Below are 26,471 nucleotides of genomic sequence, written 5' to 3'. Positions count from 1 at the left end.
TGCTACAAAAAATAAAAAAGTAGATTTTAACTGTCAAGAAAGTGTATAGTGTTATAATACAATGGCACGTTCATATATTTTTACTTCAAATTGGTTTGTTTAGCATCTTTCCCCCAAAACCATTAAGAACATGAAGTGTTTTTACTCAAATGATTAGAAATATTTGCATTAACAAATACAATTGAAACAGATTAACCAGGTCATATATTAGTATAAAAGTCTGGGTTTTACAGAAATGAAATATATATTAAAAAAACATAGCAGCCAAGTTGTACTTTAGTGTGATATAACGTGTAAATGCACTAGGAGAACACAGTGTAGTTGAGCGTTCTGCTTTTCATGGTGTATTTCTAGAAACCATTAGTATTCTCGTTCTAGCACCTGCCTAGGCACAATAAACCCAAACACTGACGGAGACAACTAAAACTTGTATGACTTCTAACATTCTTACTAATGAGTTTGGTTTTTTGGAAGGTAGGGATGTGTGCAAAAGAGGGAACAAAGGCCACAAAACGATTCCATCTACATATTTATGAATTATTTAGTTTTATCTATCCTGCTTAAGACATTGGTGAGATAGGTTGAATCAGTATCTTGTACAAATGCCGTCTTATCCTGTAGGCCTGTTATCTGATGAAGAAACTTATATTTCATCTGAAAACTCAGCAATTAGTATACTGGGGGCTAAGCAAATCTGTTTCACAAGAACTTATGCTTCTAGAATAACAGCAGGCATTAAGACTTTTGTAGGGATGATTGTTTTTCTGCTCTGTCAAAGTCTATAATAAAAGTAAAGTATTTGCAATTATATCGTCTTCACAAAAACATAGCTACATAATAATACATTTGTATTTTTAGTTTAAATGAGTGTATAGGGCATTTATTTAGCAATGAAAATTTCCTTATATCCCCTCCATATTAAAAAATAACCTGCATACCAAAATCACATATTTTCTTAAAGGAACTTTACTTACAAAAGTTGGTGAATGGAATCTTGTAGTCATGACTAAGGATATGCAGGATGATTTAATTATGATTGGAAGAATCAGCTGAAGTTGACTAAATTGTATTGCCTTACTGAGAATATTGAACATGTCTCTCCTTTATTTATGCTTCTTTTGCGATATGTGAAGAAAAATATATGCATCTATCAGCAATTAATCTATATGTATAGATACCGTACTTAGAGACTGCCTGTATCAAGTATTCAATTCCTGTAGGTAGCAAGGTCAGGAAAAAAAAAAAGTATGAATTAGATGTAAAGAAAATAACATTTTACCAGCCCAGTATTAGTTTATCTTTAAGCATTTTTAAACACATTCAGCACTAATTTAGAAGCACAATATCAATTCAAATTAGATTAGAAATGCAGTCACTTAATTACTTCTGTCCGTCAAGTAATTAGCACAAAAATAGATAGAGTTGTAAGTTTTCTACAGAGGGTTTAGTAGTACTTTAAAAAAAATCATCGTTTGTTAGGATTTCTCTACAGTAATCTGGCCCCACTACCTGAAAATTGGACAGACATACTGATCAATTAGTTCTAACGTAAAGCAACTATGTAACAGATAAAGGAAACGTATTACTGTTTCCAGCATGTAATAGTTTTGAGGTAAAATGTTACCAGTATTCTATTTTATGGGCCCATGCCTCTCAGCAGTAGCCTCTGTGGTGGGAACTAGCCCTTGAAGCATTTACAACTGTTCAGAGACATTCTAGTGGTATTTAACTACTTGTACATGTCCAAGGTGTTTCAATTTTATACCATTTAGAAAAATCCTGTTTACAATGTAGCCACAAAAGTTACAAAATAACTTTGAATATATTGGTCACTAGATTGCTGTATTTGGAGAAATTAATTTAAGATACAGGCAAGGGATAGTTACCTCATTGTTTTAATTTACAAACCTTACTGCATCCATTCTGATTTTAATGTTAAAGAAAATCAGATAAGGATTACTAGAAAAAGTTGAACATTCAAGTAGTGCATAATATAACCTAGCCAATGCACTGATTTTTATCATTTGCTATGAAGTAGTATTTTACTCTATTATGCCTTTTTATAATCAGTCCAGAAGCACACAAGTATTTCTATTAGTTTATTACAAATAAAATCTTCTCATGAATTCACTATCAAATGCTTTACAGATGGAAACAAGCAGAGCAGTCCCAAAAGTTATTTTAAAATAAAGGTAATGTTTGGTTTGTTAGTTCAAGACATTTGACACTGATTTGCTCTAGCCAATGACTAAGACTATTCACTAAGGATAAAGGAGTTATGAAACTGTCCCACTGTAATTTAATTTTATCTCTTACAACTGCCTAATGTGCTCTGTGTCACTTTTTCAGAGCAATGCTGCATATTTTATTACACTTATGAATCAAATACTACCTTGAAGCTATGAATTAATGAGTAAAGTGCTATGCACACATTTGTCAGCACTGGTATGGAGGTCTACCATTCCTTAAAACATGTATTTGTGGGTAAAAAATATCAGGATCTGTTAATATAACATCTCAACTTGAAGTTAAATTATCTACTAGCAAAGTTTGAAGCAACAGTACTGAAGAAACCAATCTCTAGTGTCCTCAAACTCATCTGAAGACCTGGATGAGGATTTGATTTCTTATTTACTATTGAAGTGGTAGATATCTGTAAGTCAGAAAGCTATCCCAATGTATGTTCTACATCTAAAAAGATTATTTGCATGGTGCAAAACATTATGTAGATTTGTTAGGGCAAAGAAAGTTAGAACGAAAACAAAGGCAAAAGCTCCAGAATTAACCGTTTGTGAAATTCCTACCCATACGTTGAATTTTCTAAGGTTGATTTGCATTGCCCGTGGAAGCAGCAACATAAGCAATGGGACTGGAGAAAGCTAAAAACTCTAATCAACAGATGTATTGCTGCTTTCTCCACCTGCTGCTGCAGGTAAGGTACGGTATGCTCTGCACATGAACATATGCAGGCATTACAACCTACAATCATGTACTAGTTCTGCCACTTGACACACAGGTTATCTAGTTTCGTACCCTGAATAACACGAGTCTTGATTAAGGAAAGGTGGTGTTCAGTCCCAGGGGTTTGTAGGTATCAGAATGCTTGTATAAGCAATACTCCTTTCGACATCTGTAGGAACACAGTCTAAATGGCAGCTGCAGTGAAATACAGACAGACTGTTCCCATCTGTAAGCAAAACTGTTGAGCCACACTCAGCTGAAGTCCTCATCAGGATTCTGTTGGTCCAGCAGGCGGACATGCGTGAATGGAAAGTGACCACGTTTACCATTACACTCTCCTTCCCATTGACCACTCACATTAATCTTTGTGACCTTGACCAGCTCACCGACCTGCAGGACAGGAACAAGTAAATGGTTATTACATAGTGCAGAAGAGTATTTAATTCCTTGTTAACCTCATTTTGGTACTGTTTACACTTGTACTCTTCAATTAAAAATGCTTACTTGCTGTCTCAAATAGTCAGTCTTTGGCAGCCTAATCCAAATTATTAAACTCTTGAAGAAAGCAGAAGAGCAGAGAGAGAAATGCAGCAATGTGTGGATAGAAGACTACCTACAGTATAGAGTCTGCAACCCTTCACCAGTCTCTTTCAGTGTGTTCTTGTGGCTTGACAAATCAGCCCTCCTGTTGTGGTAAATTAATTATTGCTGAACTAACATTAGATGCTTGCATTTCTCCTGGGTGGGACCAATAACTGAACAGAAGAGGGAAGACATTTTGCAAGTGTATAAAGGAAATACATTACTATATTGGAAACATAATAGCTGTTTAAAAGAGAGACATCTCAAATACAACTGAAAGGTTGAGCAAAATATTTTAAGAAATAATAGGTCAGATACAACAGCCCTGCTCAGTGTCAACAATTCCTCAAAGGAGTGTTGCAAGACCCTGAGCACAGAAATAGGGGATAATGGTAGCTATAAGAGTACAGTGGTGAAATTCTCTGGTTTGGGAGAGCAAGTTAAAGGTATTACATTTTAGTAATAATAGTAATAAATAGCAGCATTTACAGCATCTTCTATATGACTGAGCACTTCACAAACATTAAGACTTGATCAGTTGTATGGCAAGCATTATCTCCATTTGACAGACAGGAAAAATACCGAGAGCTATTAGGTGACTTGCCCAAAGTCATACAGTAAGTTGGTGTAAATGTCAGACTACACTCGAGGTCTATATTTTACCACATTCCAAAATTAATCACACTTTAAAAAGTTCAGTGTTTGAACAAGTTATTTCCTTAGTATTTTACTTTAAGTGTTGCTCAATTAATATTGGAGAGATAAGGTGAGATAACTTCTTTGTGACCTTTACCAGCTCACCAACCTGCAGGACAAGAACAAGTAAATTGTTATCACATAGTGCAGAAAAGTATCTGATTCCTTGTTACGCTCATTTTGGTACTGTTCATGCTGGTACTTTTCTATGAAAAGTATTTACTTGCAGTCTCAAACAGCTCTAAAGCGTGTCTTTCTCACCAACAGAAGTTGTTCCTTGTCTCTCTAATATCCCGGGACCGACACGGCTACACCTACACTGCAGATCAATTAATATAGCAGATATTTGATTACATAGAAAAATCTATAATTAGAAGAATGTAAGTTGGTTGCAAAGTCAAACCCTCAAGAGTTAGGTAACACCAAATGTATGGCTGCTTGTGGAACTTTATTTCTGCTCACTTGTGCATAGACATTATGACAGTCTTTTAAATGACATGATTGCAAACATATCATTTTTTCCTCAGTACTCACCTAATTCAGTACACTGGATGGATGATTCTCAGAGAATGGGGTAGATGTTTAAGACGAGAAGGAACCTTTACAATTATCCAGTCTGACTGCTACATGTGGACCTATGTCCTATTTATTGCATATCATCCAAATGCCACACTGAATATGTCATTATTAATTTACTCATGGGTTCGTCTATGGTGCTTATCATCATATCTGAGTGTCACAAACATTAATTAATTTATCTTCATAACTGCTCTGTAAGACAGAGTATCAATATTCCCATTTGACAGACAGGAAAGTAAGGTACAGGGAGATAAAGACAAGAATTTGCAAGTCTCCACTAATTTTTTGTGTCCTGGTAATTAGGGATGATTTTTTAGAGTACTTGGAATTGTTATAAGAGCTTATATGTTCAGAACACTGTACAGATATTAACTAATTAATAGGGCTGTCAAGCAATTAAAAAAATTAATCTCAATTAATTGCACTGTTAAACAATAATAGAATACCATTTATTTAAATGGTTTTGGATGTTTTATACATTTTCAAATATATTCATTTCAATTACAACACAGAATACAGTGTACAGTGCTCACTTTATATTTATTTTTTATTACAAATATTTGCACTGTAAAAAAAAAAGAAATAGTACATTTCAATTCACCTAATACAAATACTGTAGTGCAATCTCTTTATCATGGAAGTTGAACTTACAAATGTAGAATTATGTACAAAAAATAACTGCATTCAAAAATAAAACAACGTAAAACTTTAGAACCTACAAGTCCACTCAGTCCTACTTCAGCAAATAGCTCAGACAAACAGGTTTGGTTACAATTTGCAGGAGATAATGCTGCACGTTTTGTTTACAATGTCATCTGAAAGTGAGAACAGGTGTTCGCAAGGCATTGTTATAGCCGGCATCGCAAGATATTTACGTGCCAGATGCGCTAAAGCTTCATATGTCCCTTCGTGCTTCAACCACCATTCCAGAAGACATGCGTCCATACTGATGACGGGTTCTGCTCGATAACCATCCAAAGCAGAGTGGAACGACACCTATTCATTTTCATCATCTGAATCAGATGCCACCAGCAGAAGGTTGATTTTATTTTTTGGTGGTTCGGGTTCTGTAGTTTCCGCATCGAGTGTTGCTCCTTTAAGACATCTGAAAGCATTCTCCACACCTCGTCCCTCTCAGATTTTGGAAGGCACTCCAGATTCTTAAACCTTGGGTCGAGTGCTGTATCGATCCTTAGAAATCTCACATTCATATCTTCTTTGCGTTTTGCCAAATCTGCTGTGAAAGCGTTCTTAAAATGAACATGTGCTGGGTCATCATCCAAGAGTGCTATAACACGAAATATATGACAGAATGTGGGTAAAACAGAACAGGAGACATACAATTCTCCCCCAAGGAGTTCAGTCACAAATTTAATTAATGCATTATTTTTTTAACAAGCATCATCAGCCTGGAAGCATGTCCTCTGGAATGGAGGCCAAAGCATGAAGGGACATATGAATGGCACGTAAATACCTTGCAACGCCAGCTACAAAAGTGCTATGCAAAAGCCTGTTCTCACTTTCAGGTGTCATTGTAAATAAGAAGCAGGCAGCAGTATCTCCTGTAAATGTAAACACACTTGTTTGTCTTAGCAACTGGCTGAACAAGAAGTAGGACTGGGGACTTGTAGGCTCTAAGTTTTACATTGTTTTGTTTTTGAGTGCAGTTATGTAACCAAAAAAAAAAAAAAATCTACATTTGTAAGTTACACTTTCATGGTAAAGAGATTGCACTACAGTACTTGTATAAGGTGAATTGAAAAATACTATTTCTTTTATCATTTTTACAGTGGAAAATATTTGTAATAAAAAATAATATAAAGTGAGCACTGTACACTTTGTATTCTGTGTTGTAATAGAAATCAATATATTTGAAAATGTAGAAAAACATCCAAAATATTTAATAAATTTCAATTGGTATTCTATTGTTTAACATTGCGATTAATCGCGATTCATTTTTTAAAATCGCAGTTAATTTTTTTGAGTTAATCATGAGTTAACTGCAATTAATCGACAGTCCTATTAATTAATCTTCTACAACCCTGAGTATCAGATGCGCAAATATATTTATCCCCATTTTACAGATGGGAAAATAGAGAGAAAAAGGCAAACAACCTTGACCAAGGTGTCACAGTGATATCAGTGGCAGAGACTCAGGACCTCCTGACTTTCAACTCTGTGCTCACTTCTCCAAATCAATTTACTACCAGAGTTTTTGAGTATCTAGAGCTTCCATGTATTTCAGCTGCAGTCGTTGAGCATTCAGCCATTCTGAAAATCACTGTCTAAGCATCTCAGGTTAGACACTCAGAAAATGAGGAACACACTCCCTCCAAAAAATTCTGGTAAATTGACTTGATCACCATTACAGTGGAAGTCTGTGGCTGAGGCAGCAATAGAACTATGTTCTCCTGGGTAGCACTAATCTACCTTATATCATTCTTCCTGCAGTCCCCTGCATCAATCTCTATACCCCTTCCAACTTTTGTAGAGCAAGTGAAACTGGGAGCCATGAGCGACAGGCTACACAACTCTAATTAATTCCCTCAGCACTGCCCAGACAACCTGAAGTCTGGCATTTCCTAGTAACAGTGCTTGACTTTGCAACCTAAACAATTTTAATCTGATTTTTGGTATGTGATTTTAGATTTTGTTTTGGCCATTCTTCTCTTTTTAAAAAAGGGCATAACCAAGTTCTATTATATGCAACTGTCACAAATCCTACCCCCCAATCCCCAAAAAATATCATGCATCAGCAGCAGGGTTTGAGCACAAAGTCTTCAGCACTGTTGCACATGCTTTACAAATGCTAGATTAGTGCTATTTAACAGTTTAGCCAAGCACTAATGTTTGGCACACTGACACACGGTGTCAGTAAATGACCAAGATTTGGGTCTGGTTTCTACTTGCACCTGTGTAGTCTATGGGTATGTCTGCACAGCATTTTGGAGCCTGCCCACACAACAAAGCCTCCAAACCTGGGTTGACAGATTTGGGTAAGCAGGGCTCATGACAGCACTCTCAAACTAGCTGTATAGACAGCACTTTGAAGTTGCAACTCAGGCTCTGAACCCTAGGGAGGGGATGGGCTGAAGAGCCCAACCCACAATTAAAAAGCGCTGTCTATACAGCTAGTTTTAGAGCACTAGTCAACCCGGAATGAGAGGCTCACTCTCATGGGCAGGCTCCAGAATGCTATGTAGACATACCCTGTAAGGGTTTGCTCAGTAAAAAGGGTTGTGAAGGACACAGCATTGTTACTACCAGTTGGTAGAAATTAGATTAGAATTAATGTTCTTCTGGTTCCCTGTACAGTTTGTTTTCCCCTGAGCCAGAGGTAATTTGACTGTGTAAGTACAGACGCCATGGCGGTATGTAGACAGACATGGATGATCCACTTGGCTGTGTTCCATCCAGAGTTTCTAGTCTGTGTGTGCACTACTAATGTGAAAAACCAGGACAGTGCATGCACAGTGACATGTGGGTTGAAGGGGTTTAGCAGCAAACCAAAAACAAACGGTACCTTATGAAGCACAGACAGGCAATGGCCAGTTTTCAACAGCTTATAACTGTCTAATGTGAACAGATTTTCATGAGGCCAACAAAAGCCATCTCCTTACCCTCAAGACTATCTTCCTGCCAAATTTAAGTTTGCTCCAACCCATGGTTGTATTAGAGTTCTTTAGAGAAAAACTAAGATTATTATTTTTAAATAATGGAAAGCTTTAGGCACCCTACAAAAAGAGTTGCTGCTGCTTCCCCTATAACCAACCATGGATATTTTTCTATTTCATATAATTAGTGACAGAATACCTATGTTTGGGAGTTCAAATACTCCTGAACAGCCAAAGGTGCTTAATATTTTTTCCTTCAATCTCTCATCAATTATCTGCTAGTAAATTATTAAGCTATGAATACTTAACTAACACAGCTTACAAATTTCTTGACCTAGAGGAATATATCTTGACAAAGTTTACTAGCTCTGTAGCTAAGCCAAAATTCAGTGAGCCAGGCACTCTGAATCTGTGTGAACAGATTTGGACTCATGATATCTGCAAAAGTTCTCTACCAGTAAGGCTGCTTTAAAGTGATGCTTTGTCATCACAGCCATGACAAAGGGGATTGAATTCTCCATTGAAATTACCTTGCCATGGGTACTTTTTATTGAAGGCAAGTTTATTTAAGCTCTCCTAGTGGCAATCCTTATCAAAACTAGTCCCAGGACTAACAGTAAATAGGAAGTTGTTTCTAGACCAAGCCAATTTTGAAATAAGGCTTTTATAAAAAAATTAAGAAGTCAGAAATTAAACTATCCCCCTTTTCAAAGTCCAGCTTCTCCAAATTCCCTTGTCTGATTGAACTGTCTACAGGACAACTGAACCATCAAGTAAGTCAGACAAAATTCACTGCTCTTTAGGGAATGCCGAGGGCACAGAAGATGCAACAGTGCTCGATTTTGTATTACTTAACATTGTGCCACATATGCACATGGTGCTTTATAAAACAGATAAACATGGAATTCCTGCCTCCCATGGAGATTACAATCTATATTTAAATTAAAATGACATGAGAGGAAAAGGACCAGGAATGCATGAACAGAAATAATATGACCATTTGGCCACAGAGGCACCTTGAGGATTTTGTTGTTGTTTTTCTTTTGTTATGTGATTAATAAAGAAGTTTCCATGAAAAGCACCTTTGGAAAAAATCCACTAATCTATTTGCCACAGGCAAACAGGAAGCTTTCCATGACCAATCAGGGCTCCTAACTCAATTGCTGTAGAATTTAAGTTTAAGAATTATACCTCTACCCCGATATAACGCTGTCCTCGGGAGCCAAAAAATCTTACTGCGTTATAGGTGAAACCGCGTTATATCGAACTTGCTTTGATCCGCTGGAGTGCGCAGCCCCCCCCGGAGCACTGCTTTACCCCATTATATCCGAATTCATGTTATATTGGGTCACATTATATCGGGGTAGAGGTGTATATATGTCTCTTTGCTGCTTGTACAGCAGTCAAGGCACTAGAGCTGTGGCACCTGGACTTGCTGGTGGCCCATCTTCAACTCTTTAGTAGCAGCCTCTTGCTGTTAGGTATCTGATGTTTTTCAAGCCCTGGATGTAATTTGTGTCTTGTAAGGCTTTAGTTACATTGTCTTGGCTAAGAACACTCAGGTGAATGAAAATTGGCTTAAAAGACTTGACAATGATAAGTATTGAATTGGGAAATGGGGAACAGAAGAGAGTGTGCGTCTAGTGAGATGCCATACTGATCAAAATTAGGACTGGATTTATTTAATTACTTAATTAAATGATCCAGAAGAGGAGGTAAACAGCATACTGCTGCAATTTAAAGATATGAAATTCAAAGGATTTGAACACCAGAGAGGTCAGAGAATAATAAGGGACCTAGCGATTAGAAACAGAGTAAAAACAAAAAGATTAATTTTGGAAAAATGCAGTTAGGGGGGGGAAATCTGAACCCCTAATTAGCAGGAATCTGGGAAAACAATAATATTGACCAACACCTAGAAATGACAGTGGATAGCAAATTGCACAAGGGTTTACAGTGTGATATGGCTGGGAGAGGGGGGAAGAGTCCAGGGGAATAAGCCAAAGCTATTGAGTGTGTGGAAACACTGATCCAATTTGCTTGCCCTCCACATAGATCAATACAGTTCACTTTCAACTTGTGTCAGATGAAGTGCATATGCAGGCAAATAGAGTACTGATACTAAGAAATCCACTTTAAATCCATCCATTAACAGCACAAAGACTTCTCACAATAAAAGTAGAGAACTTATTCCTCCATCATCACCACCGCATAAACCATGGCCAGCAGAGCTATCCCTGTATAGTGAATTGCCTAATTAACCCAGACTGAATAATCCAAACATCAAAGGAAAGAGCGCTGATCCTACTTTACAGGAAAGAGCAACCAAATATGAGAAGAATTCATTATTAAAGTAGAAAACTTTAAACCAAACCAGAGTGCATTAGTCATTTAACCATCTGTGTGGAGTATGGCCCAAAATCATGATCAAGACCTGAGAAATATGTGAGCCACCAGTGCAAAACAAATCCACGTCCTGCCCTCCCATTCTGCCTAGTGAATGCAATAAAGAACGCTGTCCACTTCTAATGAAAATCAAAACGCACTTTCCACAGAAAAGCAAGCCTACCAACATTCCTGAAAAATGAAGTATTCTGCCTAACCCTCAGGAAGCTAATACTATTAATATGTATTATTTGTATTGCAAAAGTGTCATAAATCATAGCCCCATTGTATTATAATACGGTCATGTATAAACACTGAATTCATAATCTAGGTATAAAATGAGACAATAGCTGGTTCCATAATAGTAGATGAAGGAAACCTCTCAATTTCTAGTCAAAATCGTTAAGAGATAAGACAACTGAACTCCAACAATATGCAATAATGTCAACATCCAGGATGCCTTGCACACATGCCATCTCTGGATCCACATGCTGAACCTAATTGTTGGCTTAGAAATGGGCATGGTACATAAATGGTTTTGCTTTCCTGTTCTTACTGCCTCTTCTTCTAGGCAAAGACCAAAGCCTTCCTTCTACCTCACAAGGGGAATGAGACAAACCTGGTGGAAACTCTCAGATTATTTGCATTTTCAGCATCTCCTAAAAGGGCAAAACAAGGCTGATGAGCTGGTAGAACAGTATAACAACTTGTTGACCAAAACAGATAATATGTTGGTCCCAATTTGCCAAGCACAAGACAACAAGTGGATGCAACTATGCCAGACACAGAAAATCTCAGTTGCTAGTAAAAATCATTGAGAGATTAGACTCAACCAGACTCCAAGAGCATGCAACACCTGCCAACATCCTGGATTCATTGCAATTAGGCTTCAGACTAGGATACAGCCCTAATAGCATTAAATTATGACCTATGACAATGAATATAGGGGGGAGATTTTCAAAGGCACAAATGGTGATTGGGGGTCAGATTTACAAAGGTATTTAGGCACCTAACATTGCAGACAGACATCTAGTGGGATTTATTGGAGTGTCTAGTCATATTAGGCAACCAACCTCAGTATTCTAAATCCTACTAGATGCCTGTCTGCATCATTAGGTGCCTAAATACCTTTGTAAATCTGGCCTTAGGTGGCCTAACTTCAAATGACTTTGAATAGGAGTTAGTGATCTAACTTTTATTTGTGCCTTTGAAATTCTCCTCCAGAGACCATAGGTCAACATTCATATTACTCAGTCTTTCAGGACAGTTGACCATAAGGTGCTTGTGACGACCATGCATGGTGGTAGACAGTACAGAATTACATATTCTCTAACAGGACCCAGAGTAGTAATGCGAAAACCTTCACCTCATGAGGCCCACAAGGATCTCTCCTCTCCTCTCCCCTCAAGGATTTATCCTCTCTTCCTACCCAATATCTACATAAGCATTGAAGAGGCAAGACATCATGTGCTTCATTACCAGCAATATGCTGGTGACATTCAGCTGTATATCATTTTCCATAGAAGCAGCCAATGCTATGACTAGGATATCATAACATCTTCAAGAGTTTAGTTTAAGCAATAGTAGTTAGGGAAAGGGAAAAATGTTTCAGAGAACTAACCAAGACGCTGATCTTCCCCTTCCACAGAAAGCATCTAACCCCTATTCATCAAAGTGGTACAAAGCCTCAAGTCCTGTTCAGCTCATCACTAGATCAAGACACCCATGTGGTATCAGTGGTGAAATATGCCTATTTCTACCTTCAGCTGGCTAGTAGAACTTCAGACCTATCTCCCAGATGATGATCTGGCCAAAATGATCAATGTATTCATCACCTCCAGACTGAAATGCTGCAACACACTATGAGGCAGATACAGTATGTTAACACTGCTTTCATTAGCAAATGAATTTTTTCCAGAACAGCTGTTGAGAGCTTCAAAGCTCCTTTGCCATCTAATGCTGCCATTCCATCTGGGAAATTTCAAGTTACTTTATGTATAAAACTTTGTCTGGGAATAGTGTTCCACCAGTAATAAGCCCTGATACCAGACAGTTCTATCAGTCTTTCACCATTCTGATTTTAGAAACCAAGGTCAAGCTTGCCCATTGCTTTATCCACTCTGTCATTATCATCCCCAATGTTGTCACTGAAATCCACCATTATTAAGCAAATGTCATGCTTGGGAATATTGTCGGAGTTTGTTGACAACTGTAGAAATGATCACTGATCTTACTTTAGTTGTCTGTTGGTGCATAACACTGTATAATTGTCATACTCGTATCATGTTTGAAACATAATCTGCTGTTAATCAGCTCCCACTCTCTATGTGATTTTTCTGCTTTGGAAGTCATAGTTAATGCTATTCCTGAGCGCTAACCATCTTGCCTTCCTGATTACACTGACATTTTTAAAAATGTTTTTTATCAGCTCTTGGCCATTGACATTAATTTGCTTCAAGAATTTCAAAATTTCTTTCATCGCCTGCACAGCTTTTGTTGTTTCATCCATTGTTGTAATGTTCCAGAAACCTACTTTCAGTTTATTTTGCCTTTAGTATAACAAAGGTTTTAACAATGTGTTATAATCAAGTTTTTCCATAGATTCAAATATTTTCTGTGATAAGGTTAAATCTTCTGTTTTAGATGTGACAGTGTATGCGAATTTCGAAAGGGATAATTGGAAATGAAGTGAGAGTGCTGAAGAGGGACAATTCAGAGCCCACCACACAAGAACAGTGGAACAGAGGTGGTTTGCATCTCTCCTATCCTGGGACTGCAGGTTAGGGTAGCCCAGTGGTTCTCAACCAGGAGTACGCATACCCGGTGGGGTACACAGAGGTCTTCCAGGAGATACATCAACTCTTCTAGATATTTGCCTAGTTTTACAACAGGTTACATAAAAAGCACTAGGGAAGTCAGTACAAACTAAAATTTCATACAGAGAAAATGAGAAAGTAAGCAATTTTTCAGTAATGGTGTGCTGTAACCCTTTCATATTGTTATATCTGCTTTTGTAACTCAGTACTATTTAAGTGAGGTGAAACTGGGGGTGCGCAAGACAAATCAGACTCCTGAAAGGGGTACAGTAGTCTGGAAAGGTTGAGAACCACTGGGGTAGCCTTGAAGATATTGCAGCACCTAGTGGTGAATGAAGGACTAGCAGCACCGGGAAACAGATGGAGCAAAGGGCCACCTTCAGCCATGCCCCCCACTTTGACCTCCTGCCACTACTAGTGCACTCTCTGCACTGGGGGAGGCATGGAGACAATGGAGCCAGCTCTGAGCTTGTCGGAGTCCCACTGTACTGGAAGTATTCTCAAGGGGCTTTATGGTTGCTTTGCAATCCCTCTGTGCTGGCATAACCTGAAAAAAGGGGCTGTGGGACACCAGTAAATACAGATCAATAATTAAATTCTAGGTAAAATATACTACAAAACAGATAATTTGGTTTTTAAGTTCTTTTTATATTATAAATCTTGTAGAATAACTAGCAACTTATCTTGGCACCTTCCCCTCTCCCTCCCCCCCCCAGAAGTCTTCCCTGGCTCATTCCTCCCAAGAATGTACAATATATGAAAATTAAAAAGCCTTTTTAGTGCATTGTTATATATTTTAAAAAGCAACCAGAATCAGTAAAGAATGAATTATGGTTCCCAAAGCAAATTTAACTTGTCCCTCTGGCACATATATAGTACTACCGTACACAGTTAAGAAAAATAGTTTTTCTGGTTTAGAGACTTTCAATGAAGGTTATCAAAAGGGGAGATTTCTATATTTTACTATTCTTTGTCACTGTTTCACTATCTCCATTTAGTCAATGGAGCTCTCTCTCATTTGGATGTGACCTGTCAGTAATACTTCCAATCTCTTTAGATTGAAAAAAATCTTCACCTCATTGGAAAGCAGGTATAATCAGTTTCCAAGCTATTACAATAGCTTTTAATTTTTTTTTAAGTTAACAATTTAACTCTCAACCAATCAAAGTTAGAGCTTCTTAAATCAATTTCAAAACTTGACATTCCAATGCTTTGTTTCAAATATTTGACAGAGTCTGGTAATGCACAAAATAAGACAGGTTAATTTAAATGCTCTGTTTTGCTCAGATGCCCTTAAAGAATGGTTTTACAGAGAGTTTATCTATCCCATTTATGGCGAATTGGGAAACATTTATTTTTATGAAAGAATATGTGCAACTCTGTTTTCCCTCTCACCTTGTATTGTTCTCTGCTGGGTGTAAAGAGGTTAATTTCCTTCTTGAAACAAGACAAGCAATGCAGTAACTGAAGGGAAGTCACTAAACAGGAATGAACTATTAGGAACCTATGTCTCTAAGGGTAATTACTACACATCTCTAGACAGATAAACAAGTTTGCAGAAGTACTACACCTTGGGGGGAAACTGCATATACTGGTTTTGACCCAGTTCAAGAGGCCCAGAAGACAAAGAAATGAGAACTGTATCTAGTGGTCAGCCTGCTATGGGTGGGCAGCGGGAGGTATCACTCATTGGATCCAAGATCTACCATGAAACTATAACCAACTGGAGCAAACCTTTCTGAAATGGTTTGATGGATTTTGAAACATACCAGGGTCCCCATGTGGAAGATTGTGGACACCTAGTAAGACTGGAATATATATAAGCTGTTTTTTGTTTTCGAGACATTTTTTCTCTAAATAAATACTTTGCTTCATGAAGGCTGGTTGGCCACTGATTAACCCTGTCATAGCCCATGGGAGGTAGCAGGAAAGTAGTTGCTGAACTTAACTGAGACTTGCTAAAGCAGTGGTTCTCAAACTTTTGTACTGGTGACCCCTTTCACATAGCAAGCCTCTGAGTGCGACCCCCCCTTATAAATTAAAAACACTTTTTAATATATTTATCACCATTATAAATGCTGGAGGCAAAACGGGGTTTGGGGTGGAGGCTGACAGCTTGCAACTCCCCCCATGTAATAACCTTGCGACCCCCTGACGGGTCCCAATCCCCAGTCTGAGAACCACGGTGCTAAAGTGATCATAGTGAGCTGTAGGAGGAAATTGCAGCCTAAATCTCTTGTCTGGAGGGAGAAGAATGCAGGTTCCTGCTGCGAAAAAGGTAATGGCTCGAGGCCTGAGAATAGTGCCCTCAAGGAGGCCACAAGGTCAGAGGTGCAGTTACCCCAGAACTTTAACACCATCTTCATTACACCAGCTGTAGCTGTTACACTTTTACAGCAAAACCCAGGCATTTACCACATAATGATCTCCACTGACCCAAATACAATGAGAGTTACACAGAGTCCCACTAGTGCTGCATAATGGATCTATACAAGGCACACCCTTTGTAACAAAGTAGTGATGAAGAGGGGATGAAGGTATTTCAGGATCATTTACATCCTTAGTGAGATTCTAAACCTTCATTTCCTTGACTATGTTTGAAAGTGAACATGTATGCATATCAACATAGCTTTAATTTTACAACATCTGATACGTATACTAGATCTTTCTTCCAATATTCAGTATATCCTTTGTCAGGGTGTCATTTCCTCCAGAGAGCAGCTCTTTTCTTGGGCTTTTCTAAAATACACTATTTTTAATCTTATGGAGGCAGTACAAAAGTGCTATTCGTAGTCTGGATCACAAATAGAGGGCTTGAAAAAGCCACTTGCCTGGGGCAAGCAGATAATTTTCCCAGGCAGCACAGTCAGCCTCTGCAGGATCAAAGCTTTCATTAAAAAAATTAGTCTCTTGCCCTTACGGCTATGTGGAAATTTTCCCAAACATTAACTGAATATAAGTCAATGGAGTGCTGTTTCCTTAGACAGCAGAGACAGTGCAGACAGAGTAGGTGCATGACCAGGGTAGGGTACAGATGCACAAATAGTGTACAGTGTATACTGGAGAGAAAAGAGAAAGATTTAAGGAAATGAGAGGGAATATGGTACTAAGAGACAGATGGGGGAAGAGATCAAGACAAATATTTGGGAGGAGGTAGAGTGCACAAGGTATAGGGAAAAGAAACACATAGTGGAGAAAACTCAGTAAGATACACAGTGATCTATTTGAGACCAAAAAAATTGTGTTGAGTGAAGCCAGGAAGGGGGAAAAAAGATCTACCAGAGCAAGAGAAATGTAAGGGCAATTTTTTAAAAATCAGAATTGCCAATAATAGAGAAAGAACAAGAACCATACAACTATTTTTATTTCTTTAAATTGGGAGGGACATGGCAGAATTGGTATTTTGCACCCTCATTGGTAGGCTCAGCCCTTGGGCTAGTAGATGTTTCACTAAATTTTCAAGCCCTACATACATGGTAGTTCAAATGTAAATAAAATAAGCAAACTAGATGAAGATGCTATAAAATGGGTGCACAACTAGTTGAAAAACCATATTCAAAGAATAGTTATCAATGATTGGCTGTCAAACTGGGAGGATGCACCTAGTGGGGTCCCACAGGGGTTTGTCCTGGGTCCAGTACTATTCAGTATTCTCATTAATTACTTGGATAATGGAGTGAGAATATGCTTATAAAATTTGCCAATGACACCAAGCTGGGAGAGGTTGGAACTTGGAAGTACTTTGGAGGACAGGATTAGAATTCAAAATGACCATGACAAATTGGAGAATTGGTCTGAAATCAACATGATGATATTCAGTATAGATAAATGCAAAGTACTACACCGAGGAAGTAAAAAAATATTGCACAAATACAAAACGGGGAACAACTGGCTAGGCAATAGTATTGCTGAAAAGGATCTGGGGGTTACAGTGGATTACAAATTGAATACGAGCCAACAGTGTGATGAAAATTCTGGGGTGTATTAACAAAAGAGTTGTATGTAAGACATGGGAAGTAATTGTCCTACTATACTCAGCACAGGTGAGGCCTCCGGTGGAGTACTGTGTCCAGTTTTAGGTACTATGTTTGAGGAAAGGTAAATATAAATAAATTAATTAATTAATGGAGATATCCTATCTCCTAGAACTGGAAGGGACCTTGAAAGGTCATTGAGTCCAGCCCCCTACCTTCACTAGCAGGACCAAGTACTGATTTTGCCCCAGATCCCTAAGTGGCCTCCTCAAGGATTGAACTCACAACCCTGGGTTTAGCAGGCCAATGCTCAAACCACTGAGCTATCCCTCCCCCCTAAGGTGTGCACACACTGGAGAGAGTCTAGAGGAGAACTACAAATATGATCAAAGGTTTAAAAAACCTGACCTATGAGGAAAGGTTAAAAAACTGGGCATGTGTTAGTCTTGAGAAAAGACAACTGAGGAAGGACAAGTCTTCAAATATGTCAAGGGCTGCTATAAAGAGGACAGTGATCAATTGTTTTCCATGTCCACTGAAAGGTAGTAGGACAACAAGTAACAGGCTTAATTTGCAGCAATGAAGATTTAGATCAGATATTAGGAAAAGCTTTCTAAATATAAGGATAGTTAAGCACTGGAATAGGTTACCAAGGGAGGTTGTTCAATTCCCACCATTCAAGGTTTTTAAGAACAGGTTAGAAAAACCCCTGTCAGGGATGGTCTAGGTATACTTGGTCCTGGCTCAGCATGTGCGCAGACTAGATGATCTCTGGAGATCCCTTCCAGCTCTACATTTCTAGGAGTCTATGAAAAAGGGAAAAGGGAATCGAATCTTAGTTAAATCCTTAACTTGGTGAGCACAATCAGTGTAATCCCCACCCCCCATTTTAAACAGCTGAGTCTCTAGGGGTACCTACTTGAATGGGGTATTCACCCATGCTTGCCTGGAAGGGGTTAATGTAGGATAAAAAGGGGGCCAATTAACCAGACAGGCCACAGCTGAGGGGAATCAGGTGTTTTAGTAATCCCCTGACTCATAGGTGCTGGAACTAGGGGTGATGGGGGTGCTGCTGCACCCCCTGGCTTGAAGTAGTTTTCATTATATACAGGGTTTACAGTTTGGTTCAATGGCTCTCAGCACCCCCACTATACAAATTGTTCCAACTCCCCTGCCTTGACTGAATAATGAGGGAGCCCAGCTGAGGAGGAACAAGTGGTCTGGGTTTATAAAGACAGGAAACTGGCAGCAGAGGGGGGCTGCAGGGAAGTAGCCTACAGTCACTCCATGGGAGGAAGGAGCTTTGGGGCTGACAAACCCAGAGGAGGGGGGCCAGAAGGTTAGGAAAGGCCCAGGGAAGAGGCAGTAAGGTCCAGAAAGGAGCAGACCTTGGCTAGTGATTAGAGGATCCCTGAGCTGGAACTTGGAGTAGGGGGGCGGGCCCAAGTTCCCCTACCAGCTACTGGGGAAGTGGCACTCGCTGGGCAGTGAATGGGAAGACTGCCTGCGCCCGTTCACAAGAAGAGACTTTGATAATCCGGAAGGGGAGGACACATCTGACTTGGCCAGAGGGCCGAGCCATGAACACAAAGCATCTTGCCTTGCTGAGAGCCAGGAAGAGAAGGCAGGGTGTGTGGTGAGAGATGGAAAAGAGGCATTGGACCTGGAATCAGCTAATCCCCAGAGCGACCCAGAGGAGGCACAGTAGCGATGAGCAGACCCTGTGACACTATGACTTCATGGCTTTAGTTAGGAAAGTAGATTGCAGCAGTTCTCAAACTTTAGGTCGGGACCCCAAAGTGGGTCGCAACCCCGTTTTAATGGGGTTGCCAGGGCTGGTTTTAGACATGCTGGCCAAAGGCAAAGCCCGAGCCTCATCGCCCAGGGCCAAAGCCGAAGCCCAAAGGCTTCAGCTCCAGGTGGTGGGGCTTAGGTTACATGCCCCCCCCCCCCCCCCCTTGCCTGAAGCCCTTGGGCTGAAAGCTTTGGGCCGCCCCCCCCCCCCCGCCCAAGGCAGTGGGGCTCAGGCGGGCTCAGTCTTCAATCCCCTCTCCTGGGGTCATTTATTAATTTTTGTTGTCAGAAGGGGGTCGCAGTGCAACGAAGTTTGAGAACCCCTGTGCTAGTAGTATTCTCTAAGTTCATTTGGAACAGGGGAGAAAAGGTCTCCGTGGAATTTCACTTCCTTACAAACTGTGGCCGACTGATAGGTCATTTATCATGAAGGGATGAGTGTCCAATCCCATGAACTCAACTACTGGAAGACCTGCCCAAGGCACCTGCAGGTAATTTGCGCCTCATAAATGGACTGCACAAGACAACCTACATTTCCAATGCTTTCTAAGGGAAAATAAATACTTTCAGTCCCACTTTGTATCACCAATCCACACAGCAGCTTTCTGTTAACGTACATTTAATTATAACATACATTTTCTTAATTCTTTATAATTAAAGTTTACTTACAAGCTTTAACTTTGCACTGGAATTTTTTATTAAATGTGAACTAAACCTAAAGAGGGAAGTCCAGAAATGTGTGCCAACTGTACCCACTAATAAGGCTGCTAGAGATATTGGAGGATATGGTGTCACTCAACACATAATTTAAAATTTCACTGAACTATGAAAAAAAACCAGCTGATCTTTTTGGTTTGCTAGAGATGCCACAACAGCAATATCGGAGCTCGAGTACATCAGGTACCTATGATATCCCAGAATGCATCATTCTGGGCCATCTCCAGTAAACCTAGAAAAATAAACAATTTTAGGGCTTTATGAAATTCTAAAAATTAAAAACTATGTGCTGAGTGTCCATCAAAGCCTGGAAAAATTGTGTGTGTGTTAATTCTAAGCACATTTATTGATTTACTCAAATTTTTATTTTAGCTTTCCATTTCACCTTTAAAGCATAAATGCAACAGCATATATAGTAACAAGTTACATGCGTGCACCCTGGTTACAATATCTTTAGGAAACAAAGTTTTGGATTTTCCAGGTTATGCATCTATAATCTGATTAACACCACATTACTTCTGATGTTGCTATGACAGCATTATTAATTAATTACGTATAGTGTCCACATCACTGAGGTATTTAGGTACATTTTAACAAGACAAAACTAATTATCACAAGAATGGGAAGAGCTTCCTCTGTGCCTCCTCACAGAAACTGTCTCAGCTTCCCTGAAAGAACCCAAGATGGTGGACAACAGGAAGCAGATTAAATAAAGAAAATCCAGAAATTGTAGTTAAAGGAAAGCCTGGATAAAGAGATGCATTTTATAAGCCATCCTGAGAGGAGAGCCTACCACTGAGAATGCCCTGCTCCCAATTCCCTCAAGCTTCACTTTAAGGATATCTAGTTGAAGTGTGTCTATAGAGTACTCCTATTTCCTTGGTATTTCATTTTAAAAGAAAAAAGAAAAGAATGCATGTATTACTATTTGAATGTACAATCAAAAAACGATTCATCCCTTTAAGGAAAAGTGGTGATGCATCAAGAAGCATCCTGCATCCACTCGTCCCAATGCTTTCCACATGTAGAGTTACCAGACCACATGAAACACAGGGAGGTACTGAAAGAACAATCACCTAAAAGGTGCTCTTATTTCAGTGTGTGATGTTCCAGATAAACCACATGCATGATCAGCACCATCTCAGTGTGTTATTAAAGGAGATCATACATGAATCCTGCCATAGAACCATCTGTGTTATTAAATTGGAGGTGTGGGAGAGAAGTCAGCATGCCCACTTAGGAATGGAAAGAGACTGTGCCCAAGTATTCAAACTAACCAGTTTATGAACTCTTAACTTTGTTATTGGAAAAAAACCTCAGAAGCATGAAGAAGTGAATAAGAATGTGGATGGGGAAGCGTTGCTATATTAGTAATGCTTGAAGTGAAATAGGTTATTTGTTCAGTGAATATAATACCCTAAACATTTTAGAATATAAATTATCAGAACCTTCTCTAGTCTAATAGGTTTAAAATAAAGTCTCCATCCAAAACATTAAACTAGTTATTAGTTTTACATCAAGAGTAATATTACAATGCTTTCTCCCACTCAGCATTCCTACAAAGGCTATGTGTTTGAAAGGGAAATCCCTTGAACAAATCTCTTCTTTCTAATTTTTGCCCATTATGTACCTCCAAAGCCAAGGCTGTCTTGTCGTAGGCATTAGGGACTCGCTTCTGGATAACCCGGGCATAAATAGGGCCATTCTGAAGGTTAGGGAGCGGAGTGTTGATGCTGGGTTGGGCATAGGGCCCTGGCTCCGGCCCTCCCAGTGGTTGTGGGTGGGAACTATCCTGGTTACCTCCAATCAGAGTAGATACTGAAGCAGAGGAAGGTCTATACTTCTCCACGTAAGGAACAGGTATCATTCCCCTCTTTCCATCGCTGTCTTCTGCATTCCACCATTGCTCTTCAGGCTTATCCCGGATTCTCAGTATGTCTCCTTTCTTAAATGGAAGATCTTCCTCATCATTTCCATTAAAGTCAAAGAGAGCTCGCACATATTCAGCTTCTTCCTGCCTCAATATAACTCCACTATTCTGCTTGGATTTGGAAACAGGTTCTATCAATGTTGTAGTGTCCAAATAATGTATTTTGTAGAATTCCAGTAAAGATGGTAATGACTCAAACTCTTGGTCACCTATTCGGAATCTGGAGGGATTCAACCCTAAAAGAAAAATGGCAGCACATTATTAAAGAGAATATAATAAAAATGTGACAAGTTGAAATGTAATCTCTACGAAAATTATTTAAGTTTACAGATGAATAATTTGATGCAGAATTAGGCACTATACTTCAGGATAATGTTGTTCATTGTATCTAACCTTTGTACATAGTTAGTGATTTGTATATATGCATACATGGAAGAAAACTGAAGTTTGATTTGTTAGAATAGTGAAGTGAACAGTATCCTGTACCTTCCAGAATTGGGAGGTAGAGTGTGTGGATCTTATTCAGATGGAATGGGATCTTATTTTTAGAAGTGAAGTTTGTCAAACTAGGAAGGTGGGGTTAGGTAGACTAGAACAAAATTATAGCAGTGGGCCAGTTATGCTATAGTTAAGATTAAGACCAACTTTCTGTTCAAAGCACAACTCTAAGTGCTTGACTCCTGTAAAATGTAATGACCACTTAAGACCGTTTTATACCTCCTAAACGCTTGCATACAGGATGCCACCTAAACCTATACTTTCCCTTACCCATCATTAAATCCACAGACTGCTCTCATATCCCTTCTTACTATTGACCAAACCCATGGGAAGTCAACCCCAGAGCCCTGCCACTGACATACCCTACACAACTCTCCATTGAAATGATGCAGACTGGAACCTCAAGTTACACATTCGCCTCTTTCATTTGATCCTACGCATGGGGGCACAGAGCCAGATACCCACATATCAAACTCACACCTCTGCATTCCTCAAACAAATCCACAGATCTCCTTATATCACAAACGCACCTCTAACAATCGGCCCCACATATTGCTTCCACTATTCAGTACCTCTATACCTAAAACAATGAAAGCAACTGGCCTGCATGTAGACAATTGCCAAGGGCTCTTTCCAGCTCCAGAGGGGCAGAGTTACGGTTGCATGGGCACTTACCTTAACTTTGTAGTTCCTTGTTTTCACAAGTTTGAGTTTTGCTGAACTTGATGGTCTGTGTTAATGAAGATTTTTACTATTTAATAAGTATCTGATTTTCACTCCCAAGTTTATTCTGAAGGAAATGAAGGAGTTTTGTTTCTTATTTGTGTGTGTCTTCGACCTACCACATCTATAAACTCAGCCACATTCAGCTTTTCACTTGGGACGGTACAGGATTTTCATTTCCAAAGTATAAGACATCTGTGTATTTCATATAGAATGAATTTTAGGTACAAGCCCAAGATAAAGAATGAACCGTGCAGCTTTTTTAGCCCTCTACTCTTTACAGCATCACTGTCCTGAATGTTACATCAAGAGAGCAACGTTGCAGTTATGGTTAGTTACTAGTAGTTGGTCAAAAAACACACTAAGGCCTTGTCTACACTGCCACTTTACAGCGCTGCAACTTTCTCGCTCAGGGGTGTGAAAAAAACCCACCCCCGAGCACTGCAAATTTCAGCGCTGTACAGTGGCAGCGGAGATAGTGCACCAGCGCCTCCCCTCGAGATGGGTTTTTTTTATAGTGCTAGGAGAGCTCTCTCCCAGCGCTGGTACCGCGACTACACAGCCACGTTAAAGGGCTGCTACAGCAGCCCTTTAACGTTGCTAGTGAAGACATGCCCTAAAACGGTGTTTGAAGACAGATACTAAACACTACAAAGAGTTTTTAGCAGCTTGGCTTTGGAGCCAACACAAATGAGGCCATTCTTCCTTTTTTTTATGAAAGTCATAAACACCTATTTTATACAAATCAACGTAGCAATATACATTTCCAAAACATGTGCAACAAGTGCATTAACCTTTTACTTCTAATTTCTCTTAGCATAAGTCACCTTCTTCATATTTGTCAAATGGCAGGTGAGTTATAAACCATCATATCAAATGCATCAACAAATATTCAACTAAATAAATCACATCCCACACTACTATACATTATGAATGACATACAACTGATGAATTGCCAATCTTGGTTTCAGTTGTCTAGCTGTCTCTTTCTCTTTTTTCCTGGTTTTATGTTCTTCAATTTATTTGGAAAACAATAAGTCTGATATTCCATATATAGTATAACCAGTTGTTGTGGGAGGAATGGAGACAAAGAGATTCACACTTCAACAAGTAATGATGAGGGGTAAGGAAGGAGAGACAGTCATACTTCAAGCTCTTAGTCTAGTCCATTTTCCTTCTATCAAAAAAGAGTTGCTTACCTTGTAAATCTGTTTCTCCAAAGAGGATCTCTAACAGAACTCTTGCTCCTGGGCCTTAGTTCCTCAGTGCAAGGTTAGAAGAACTCGCCCTAGCTCTTAAAACATTTTTGACCATCAAGGGCAGCATTACCAGGGTGGATCATTAGCTCAGGCTGACTTCCTGAATATTCCAAGTAGTTCCTTCAACTGAGCAGGAGATAATGCTCCCAGAAAGAAAAGCTGATTCAAGATGATCAACTAGCAAAAAATACTATCAGAGAAGAAGCATATAATAAAATACCTCTCAGAATTATGGGATGAGGTGTTTGTGATGAGAGAATTCACCTAGATAATATCTTCAGAAAAGCAAAATTATACGGTACACTCAGTCAGTCCAGGATTCACATTCCAGCAGACTAAGAAGCCCAAGAGGTGTCCACAAGGAAATGTAAGCAAATGAGTAAAAACAACATGACCAATGCCAATAGGGCAAAGAAAGAGGAAAGAATAAATTAAGATACCTCCCAAAATGCCTACATTATAATATATAAACATAAGTATAAATTAGCTAACTGAAAGTAAGGGACATCCTATAACAAAACAAACCTTTTTTGGTGGGGTGGGTGGTGAGAGTTTAGCCTCCCTTACCTCATAGCGGGGGTGGTGGTGGGGGGGAACGGGACGGACGACGACACACGACTCTTTGGCCTGAGGGCCACATCTGGGTGCAGAAATTGTATGCAGGGCCATGAATGTAGGGCTGGGGCAGGGGGTTGGGAGGAAGTGTGTGAGGTGTGCAGGAAGGGGCTCAGGACAAGGGGTTGGGATGCAGGAGGGGTGCGGTGTGTGGGAGGGGTCTCAGGGGAGGGGGTTGGGGTGCAGGAGGGGTGAGGGAGGGGGCTCAAGGCAGGGGGTTAGGGAGCTCAGGGGAAGGAGTTGGGGTGCAGGGTGCAGAAGAGGTTTGGGGTGAGGGCTCCCGCCTGGGGCGCTTACCTCGAGCGGCTCCGGGGTGGCAGCGGCGCGTAGCGGGGCTAAGGCAAGCTGCCTGCCCTGGCCCCGCGCCTGGAAGTGGCCAGCATGTCCGGCAGTGGCTCCTGGGGGTGGGGCGGGGCAGGCGGCTCCGCCGCGCACTGCCCTCGCCTGCAGGTACCACCCGTGAAGCTTCCATTGGCCGTGGTTCCCCATTCCCGGGCAATGGGAGCTGCAGGGAGTGGTGCCTGCAGGCGAGGGCAGCGCACAGAGCCCTCTGCCCCCTCTCCCCCAGGGGCCGCAGGGATGTGGTGCCGGCCGCTTCCGGGAGCTGCACGGGGCCAGGGCAGGCAGGAAGCCTGCCTTGGCCCCGCTGTGCCATGGGGCTGGCAATCCTGTGGGCCAGATTGAAAGCCCTGACGGGCCAGATCTGGTCCACAGGCCACAGTTTTCCCTCCCTGCCTTATAAACAAGGTCTGGAAAATAGAGAACCAATAAAGAGGATTCCTTCTTGTAGGCCACATCCAAGCAACAATGTTTTGTAAATGTGAGGAGACAGGGCCATGTAGTTGCTGTGCAGATGTCGGTGATAATTTTTTTTTTTTTAATCTCCCTAGCAAGCTGTGATGGGAGCCCAGATAGGCCGTTCTAATTTCAGGCCAACCAGGTCACAGCAGTATGAAATGCAATCAGGCATCCACTTAGACATGATCCTCTACAGTGTTGGTACCAAATGAAGCAAAAATTGTGTTGATTTTCTAATGGTTTTAGTCCTCCCAGGGACTTTTTAAGATCAAGCATATGGAATGGGCAGGCAGGTGTGGGAAGAATGTTGGCAGGCCAACAGGATCATTAGTGTGGAACTCCAATACCACACTGGAGAGAACTCTAACTCTGCAGCAACACTTTATCTCAGGAAAAACTGGTATAAGATAACTTGGTCATTAGACTAAAGTCATTGCCACCAGCAAAATTACTGCATGTAAAGAACTTAAGCTCATAGGAAATAAGTGGTTCTAAAGAAACTTTGATAAGCTTTGTCAGGGTCACATTAG

General features: G+C 40.0%; 1 protein-coding gene across 2 annotated transcripts in view; it reads right to left on the bottom strand.

The window, feature by feature from the left end:
* The window catches only part of LOC135891067 (14-3-3 protein epsilon), a 143,960-nt gene that overhangs the window by 91,683 nt on the left and 25,806 nt on the right, over positions 1 to 26,471 (bottom strand). The window contains exons 3-4 of one of the 2 annotated variants that reach the window (XM_065418554.1): positions 21,749 to 22,284; positions 3,214 to 3,351 (exon numbers count right to left, since the gene is read on the bottom strand). The exons of the other annotated variant lie outside the window; for it this stretch is intronic. Coding sequence (XP_065274626.1) covers positions 3,214 to 3,351; positions 21,749 to 22,284 — 674 coding nt within the window. Of the gene's footprint in view, positions 1 to 3,213; positions 3,352 to 21,748; positions 22,285 to 26,471 lie in introns of those variants that run through there. 2 annotated transcript variants of the gene reach the window in all.

Source organism: Emys orbicularis, chromosome 17 (assembly GCF_028017835.1).
Source record: "Emys orbicularis isolate rEmyOrb1 chromosome 17, rEmyOrb1.hap1, whole genome shotgun sequence".
NCBI classification, from domain to species: domain Eukaryota; kingdom Metazoa; phylum Chordata; order Testudines; family Emydidae; genus Emys; species Emys orbicularis.
This window is presented reverse-complemented; position numbering and strand designations above follow the sequence as displayed.